Source organism: Mercurialis annua, linkage group LG7, assembly GCF_937616625.2.
Source record: "Mercurialis annua linkage group LG7, ddMerAnnu1.2, whole genome shotgun sequence".
Lineage (NCBI taxonomy): Eukaryota > Viridiplantae > Streptophyta > Magnoliopsida > Malpighiales > Euphorbiaceae > Mercurialis > Mercurialis annua.
In genome coordinates, this window is record NC_065576.1 from 3434625 (window position 1) to 3442951 (window position 8327).

Consider the following 8327-nt stretch of genomic DNA (forward strand, 5'->3'; position numbering starts at 1 on the left):
AGATATAAAATGAAATAGTATTAGATTTTAAAAAATAATAGTAAGTTTAATTGAATGCCATTTCTTACTAATGTTTGAGCTGCAAATGGCGTTCCTTTTCTTGTTCCCCTTCATATATTTTGATATTTGTGGTTTCTCGGATTTTTAAAATTTAAAACCAAACCAAATTAAAATATATAAACAAATTCATAATATTAAAATCGAACATGTCATTTTCAGTCTGGATTAGTTTTTCAGTGCGGTTCGATTTCTGCATACCTCTACGTGTAGTATATTTAGAGAAAATTAGCTCAGATACTGTGTTGGGCTAAAATATTTAGATTTTTACTGTGATTAAAATTAAATTTGAATTATACGGTTGGAAATTTTTAATTTTGAATTATAACTTTATGCTTTACACAAATAAACTTTTGAATTTGACAGAATACAAAACTGTTAATTTGGTAACACCCACAATCATCAGGCACTTTCCTATTTCTTTTAGATTTTCCCAAGATTCTTGCTGACTTTAATTATCCTCTCATTAACCAAATATTTTTCTATTTTTGTTTGAATTTAAATTTACTTGTCCTTTTTATTTATCATTTTCTTTCATTTTTTTACCTCAATCATATCTGAAGCCGCCGCCGCTGGAGTCCAACCAACTCGACGAAACCTCTAAAAAGAGAAAGATGATGCCGGTCGTGGCGCTCGGCGGGAGGTCGTGGCGGTGGTAGGTTATTTTTCTTCTTCTACAATTTATTTTTAAAGTTTTTGAATCGTCTTTGTTTTTTTATATTGAAGTTCATGTAAAAGAAGAAGGGAGTGACAATGATTTCGAGGATTTCACTGTCAATGTCGTGAAAAAGAACAAACCGATTGCTCTTTCGCCCGTTGATGTCTAGGTAATTGTTCTAAAAATTCCTTATATGTTATTGCTTTTACAGTTCAGAATTCCGCATCGTCTTTAATAAAATTTCTTTGATTTTATAATAAACAACAACCTTCAACGTTGTCATTCCTGAATTTTTAAAAAATAATTACTGTTAGTATCCATGTTAGTTAACCATTAGGTAACTATTAGTACACTATTAGTTAACTTATAACAAAAACTTTAATTCTGCAAGTATTTCTAAAATTTTTGAATCGTCTTTGTTATTTTTTATATTGTAGTTTTTTTCTGTCAAACTGATGAAAAAAACGATGAACGAAGGCGGTTTGAGTTGAACGAAGAAAGCAGTCATTGGAGTGGGACGAAGATAGACGAACGATCAACGAAAGCGAACGATGAACGAAGGCGTGGTGGCTGACAACTGTTGTCTTTTTTACTGTAATTGTGATATTAGCAATGATGTAAAAATAATTAAGGTTAACTATATGTTTTCTAATGATCAATTAATAGTTAACTAATTTTGTATTATTTTTTATATAGAACATGAATATATATTGATAATTACTTTTTTTTTAATTACAGTTAACTAATATGTGATACATAGTTAACTAACAGTTATTTTTATACGTGTGATTATTTTTAAAATAATCGAAATTTGATGTTCAGTTGTTTTTTTGTTATATTTGAATAATTTTGAAAATAATTAAGGGATAATTATATGTTTCCTAACGATTAACTATACTTGTGTTGGTTATCTAAAACATGAATACATAATGTTAATTATATTTTTTTTATTAGTTAAAGTTAACTAATAAGTGACTACTGGTTAACTGACAGTTAACTAATTTGATGTACTGTTAATTTTAAGATATATTATTGTTAAATTTATCTAAAAATGATTTTAGGATGTTAATAGTTTTTTTATTAAATTTAATTTATAAATGGTTAACTACATATAAACTGACAGTATATCAGCTTTTTTTTTACAAATAAATAAATTTATATCGTGTATTCATATTTATTAATTGTTTATAATGAGTTGATGAATTTTTTGTTTTGCTGGATTTTTTTTTCTCAAATGCTTGTTGTTTTTAGTTTTTTGGTTTCTCTTTTGCCGTTTATGGCATATAATTCAAATTATCAGTTACTATAATTAAGGATTATTAAAGATTCTTGAATATTAATGGCTATATATTTATGCTTTGAGATTTTGTAGGAGGTTTTGATTCTTGCAACCACTTCCTTCCTTTTTTATAGTTGACAGTAATCCTCAAATATCATAAAGTTATTTGTGCAATTTAAAAACTTAAAAAGTATGTCATCAACTTTTTTTTGGTCAACAGTAAAAATCTAATTAAATATAACCATGTAGGGTACTTATTAATTTTTCTCGTATATTTATGCAGGTTTGGACAATTTTTTACAAGTATGACTTATTACGGACTTGACCGAGCTTGAGTATAATAACCATACAAACCCAGCCTTAATTAGCCGGGCAAATAGCCAGGCCCATGATATGGTCTACCCATGGGATACATTGATTTTGCTGCTAGCTTGATTATCAACTTTGTGCATAACATCAATTATTTCCTTGGAGAGGCATGATTGCATTGGATATATATAGGCTTAACTCATTTTAAGATTCTTTAATTTTACGGATTTTGTTTATTTGATTTTTAAATTTTTATTTGGCGTTATTTAGTCCTTTAATTTTAATTTTATTTATCTGATCCATAAATTTCCATTTGATCTTATCTGTCCTAAAAAATTATTTTTCGCTTCCTCAGTTCCTCAAAAATATAAAATTAAGAGACATAAAAAATAAATATAAAATTGAGGTATCATATAAAAAAAAATATATAAAATTAAGAAACCAGATAATACCAAATGAAAGTTCAAGGACCGAATAAACAAAAAACATAAAATTAAGAGACCAAATAAGACTAAATGAAAGTTCAGTGACCATATAAACAAAATCCGTAAAATTAAGGGACCTTAAAATGATTTAATCCTTGAATATAATGCCTGGAGACTATTGCAACGAAACAAAATGCAGCAAAACAATATCTTTTATAAAAATATATTATAAGTATAAAATCTCGGAGTTTAAAAAGCATTTTTTAGAAGAAAAAAAAAATAAAATACCAATAATGTAAAATTTGATAAGTTTGGGTGAAACATAGCTGAAGGCTAAAATGTCATGAAACATAGTTAGATGCAATGAAATACTTTCACACATTTGCGTGGAATAATAACCCGAAATATACACGATGTCCATATGATCAATCAAAAACTCGAGATTGCAGCTCAATGGAAAGTTGAGCACACAAACAAGACATGCACACTAACTCTACTGTCAAAAGTTATGTATGAGAAACATCTCGTCAGCTTGGTCATTACCTAGTTATGGTTAGACCAAATACAGCTCCGAGAGGAAGCATATCCCTGTCCTCTCGGAATTTTACATTGAGTTGCTACTCGTAAGACTCGAACTTGCACCCAGTTTGCGGGCTTAAGTTCATTGTGTCCCCAGCATCACTTGTGACAAATTAGTTAAAACTGTATTCACACGCACCGTTCCGTTCAGCAAGTTAGTGGAATTGCTATTCAGTAGTCAGCTTGGAGGAAAGTCTCGTACGCAGTTCCAGTTAGGGTCTTGTTAACATCTTCCCAATTCATAACATGGTCAGACAATGGACCTTTATGTATTTTGACCTGACGGCTAGTTAACTCCATCAGCGGAAGCCTCAGAAATTCTTGAACATCCTCGAGTTTCTGCAATAAATATTAATATTAATATTGTTAGCTAAAAAGTCTTAAAATCCATATAGTAGATAAATTTTACAAAAAAATCAGACTTGGCAAAATCGCATGAAGAAGTAAATGCTATAAAAAATAGATCTTCAAAAACCTTGTAAAAGATTTAAACTGAGTTGAATTCCAAGAATCAATTTTTGGAAAGGGATCTTAAATGCTAGAACCACCCGAGATAACACGTATGCATACTCACAATGTAGAAGATGAGTTTAATGTATAGGTGCTTAACAATTAGAAATATTGTATTAAGAATTTAAGAGAGGTTGTCATAGTAAACTTACTGTGTGGTTTTTAACGAGATCCTCATAGTACAAAATGATGTGCCTAGTGTTATTGAAGTACTCTAAAGCCCGGGCAGCTGATATTTCTGAATTCTTTAAATCAGATATCAGCAACGAGGAATCTATCGTAGGCTTGTATCTTGCAAGTGTCTCAGCCTAGACAAAATTACAACCGAAATTTCAATATCATGCATATTAATGAAAATAGAGTAAGAGAAAGTCAAAGAGACGAAATGAGACACTGACCTCTTCTACTGAATGAACATGAGACTTGTGAGTTCCATTCAATAACTTAGCATGCCGATCATATGAATTTGCATGAACTGAAACCATTCGGCGCAACAGGTTTCTACGGAACAAAAATATTGCAGATACGCCCTTGCTGTTGAAGTAGTCTACAATTGCTTCATGGTGCTCCATTAATCCCTGCATAACCCGCAATAGCCAACTAATTAGCATTTTTCACTATTACTCATGTATTAAGAAATCGGCAGGACCATCCTTCTAACAATTTTAAGTTTTAACAGACTACAAACAGTACTCTCTAACTAATAAACCTTCCATATACTGGAGAATGATGCTCAAGCTTTCCTAATGCACCTTTCCAATTTCTCTTCCCTCCATATAGTTCAAAAAACTCAATACAAAGTCGGAAAAACAAAATAGACGGGAAACGAATATTTGCAAACATATTCAGCTATTCATATGTTCTGCTTTTATAACAATCCAAGATATGTAATAAAAATAACCTCTTCTCAATTAATTAATATGAGAAAGATAAAACACTCTTGTTCAATGTTAATTATGCAGAAGAACATACAACATTCTCGTTCAATCGTTCAGGGACAAAGTTTATCTTGTTATACCACGATAGAAACTGAATTCACAAAGCTGTAGTGGACACCTAGTATCAGCTGATAGTGAACTAATCGGAATCGAGTACAAACAAATGACAACACTCCAACCAAAATGATCATATAGATTAAAATAAAAAAACAAATTTCAGATACCTGATTAAGCATCCACTTGAAGCCGACTGCTCCCGAGCATTCGTTCTTCGAAGCACTAGTAAACCAATCCAAATTGTAAACTTTATCTAGAGTCTTAATAATCGACGAAACATTCCTCCGCCTATCCAAAACCGAAAATATTTCTCCGTTCGAGCTAACATTAACATGACTATTCAACAATGTCTCAAACCAACCACTCCCCGATCTCTGCATAGACAAAATCGCAAAGTATCTCACCGGATTCCGCCCACATTCGCTCCTGAAACAAACATTAACATCAGAAAACCTCACCGAAATCCAAAATTCAAAAAACAAACAACAAAATCTTCAGTTACCTATTAAAAGTTTCAGGATGAGGGTAATGCACAACAGGAATCTGCATTTGTTTCGGCTCGTATTCGGAAGGTCTTTCAATAACTTGAATGTCTTCAATTTTGATATTGCTATTGGTGCTAATCTGTTTCATACAGACTGAGCAAATGTACACACCACAGACCATAGCAATCACTAAAACTATCATCCTCAACAAAATTGGAGACTTTTTCGGAGCCTTTATGATTATTGCCTCCTGTATAATATATAAAAATCACATATTTCATCAATGTAAGCACCAAATAAACTTTAAGAAACAAAAATTACTAAAATAAAAGCTAAAATCACAGGATAACATTACACAAGCAAAAAAGTCAAGATCTTTTTAAGAGAAAGTGAAAAAAATTGAGGATTTAAGACCAAATTTTAAAACCCAGATCCCAACATGCAATGATACTCCATACCCAGATAAATATACACAAAAAAGCTTCGATCTTTGAAGAAAAAAAAAGCTGAACAAAGCATAAAAAAAAGGAAACAAAAAAGAAAAATCAATCACCTTGTTAAATAAACAAATATATTCTGCCATTGTTGAGCTTCAAAGAGGTGAAGAAGAAGAAGAAGAACCCAGAAAATAAATAGAGAGAGTATTATATAAAATGAAGCTACGAACCCATTAAAAGAAATTTAAGGCACTGTAATCTTACAGACATGAGCAGAAATTTCTGTCTTTTAGAGAGGAGAAAAAATCCAAATAGAAGAGATAAACTGAGTAAAGTTAAGCTTAATTAATTTAGATGATTTGAAAATTGAAAGCTGAGCCGTGGAAAACCCCGCTTCATTAAACACTTTTATAGTAAAATAATTTAAAAACAAGACTTGATTTTGTTTGAGTGTGTATAAACAGGAGATTTTCAATCTTGTTTCTACTTCTTAAATTTGGAGTAGGAGTTGGTGTTGGATTTGGTATTCTAGATTTTGTCAAAATATTTGATTATGTGTTAATTTTTTTTTAAGTATTTTTGGGGTTTACGGGTTCAGCGGAGAGAGAGATGGCGTAAGTTAGAATATTGAATTGGATTTGGAACAACACTATTCAAGTGAAGTCTTTGACTTTTGTGTAATGTTTTTGCTTATTCAAATTTAATTTTAACTACATTAATTATGTTTTGTTTTTTTTCTTAATGAATTTTTGTTTTACTCAAATCCATGTTTGAGCATATTTATTAAAGTTTCATCTTATAATTTAAAATTCTATGCTCATCATTTAAAAAAATAACAAAAAAAGATTATATTAATTTAAGGCAATTAAAAGTATATAACAAATTAAAAATTATATAAAATTAAACAAGGTGATTTAGCAATTTTTGAATAGCAGTATCCACATATTATTTTATGTAGTCTTTTTTTTCAATTTTTGGTATTTTGTATTATTAAATAATCCCTTCTCTCTAAAACCAAAAAACTCCTTTTCTTCTTCATCTTCTTCAAGGGTGGGAGATGATGATTTTTCCGGTTAACCGGAAAATCATTTTCTCTCCGCCCATAGTATTATTAATCGCAGATCTACTTTTTTTGTTGCAATAAATTTTTTTCTAAGGTGTTTATTTGAATGTTATTTTGATTGAATAAAGTCTTTAACTCCTCTTTGATCCGTTCGAGCTTTAGATCTATGTTTTTGTAGATCTAAAAATTGGAAGATCACTAATGGATCTATATTGAAGATGGGATTTGGAAAGTTTGAAGTTTCAAGAATCAAGCGTTTCAAGATCGTATTTTCAATTTGAACCATGTATGTTTTGGGTAACATTTTGATGGTTGAAAAAGCCCTAATCGATGACTGTATTAACAGCTCTCATCATTATTTTAGAATAATTCTTTTAATTTGTTGAAGAACCATTCATCTATGTAATTTTCATTTTCATCAATGAAAGATTTAGCCTTTGTTAAAAAAAAAACATATTATTTTATAAATAAAAATAAAAATTATATAGCTTTCCTCACATAAGAAGAATACATTTTAAAATTGTGTTGATAAATTTTTCATAAAAAACAAACCATTTTTCATAAAAAAAAAAGATAGATAAAACTGCAAATAAATAACAAAATAACTATATATATGTGGTCTTAAATAATTTTATCATTGTTGAAATATTTGCTATATCTTAAATTTTTATTCATGTATAAATTAAATTTAATATGAACTTTTAGATGAATTAGTATAACAAATTTGGTTGTATATTACTCCCTCCGTCCCGTTTAAGAAGGGACAAATGAGTTTTACACAAAGATTAATAAAATAAGACAATATATTATTTTGTCATGTCTACCCCTATTAATTAGTATAGTTTCTCCTAATAATAGAATAAATATATTGTAAATTGAGTTGCATTTAATGCATATTGAAATAAGTAAAGGGATAAAAGTGGAAGTTCAATATAACTTGGCACAAAAAATACGATATGACCTTCTTAGATGGGACAAATAAAAATTGAATATGTCCCTTCTTAAACGGGACAGAGGGAGTATATATCATAAAAATAAAATAATTAATTACCATTAATAATAAAAGTCAATTATTAATGAACCGAAAAAATTAATACAACTAAAATTTGAAAAGAAACAGAGAAAAGAGAATGGTATAAGAGAGATTCAAAAAATATGTACAGCACATCAAAAAGTTAAGGCCTAAGCGTTAAAAAAATCCATCTTATAGCCCCTTTTCGATCCTATGCTGACGTTTATTTATATATAATATATAATAAAAAAAATTATATTAGACATAATTAAAATATATATTATGTTATAATAAATTAATTTATTATATTAGACATAATTAAAATAATTTTATCCAACATTTATTTTTATTATATACTATATATAAATAAACTATTTACTTTGTGAATATTGTATTTTGGTGATTATTTTTTTGTTGCAACTTGACATTTTTTGAACTAAATGTAATATTTTTTTACTTAAAATAGAAATAATATTTTTAAAGTAATTGTAAAATGTATTAAATTAAATTTTTATAAT

General features: G+C 28.9%; 1 protein-coding gene across 1 annotated transcript; it reads right to left on the bottom strand.

Annotated features, from left to right (window-relative positions):
* Positions 1-3082: 3082 nt before the first annotated feature.
* Positions 3083-6362, bottom strand: LOC126657800 (uncharacterized). The gene is made up of 6 exons (XM_050352579.2): positions 5851-6362; positions 5315-5547; positions 4980-5238; positions 4216-4395; positions 3970-4125; positions 3083-3646 (listed from the first exon to the last, which is right to left on the bottom strand). The coding sequence occupies exons 1-6, from the start codon at positions 5878-5880 to the stop codon at positions 3479-3481; spliced, it is 1026 nt and encodes a 341-aa protein (XP_050208536.1). The 5' UTR covers positions 5881-6362; the 3' UTR covers positions 3083-3478.
* Positions 6363-8327: the final 1965 nt, after the last annotated feature.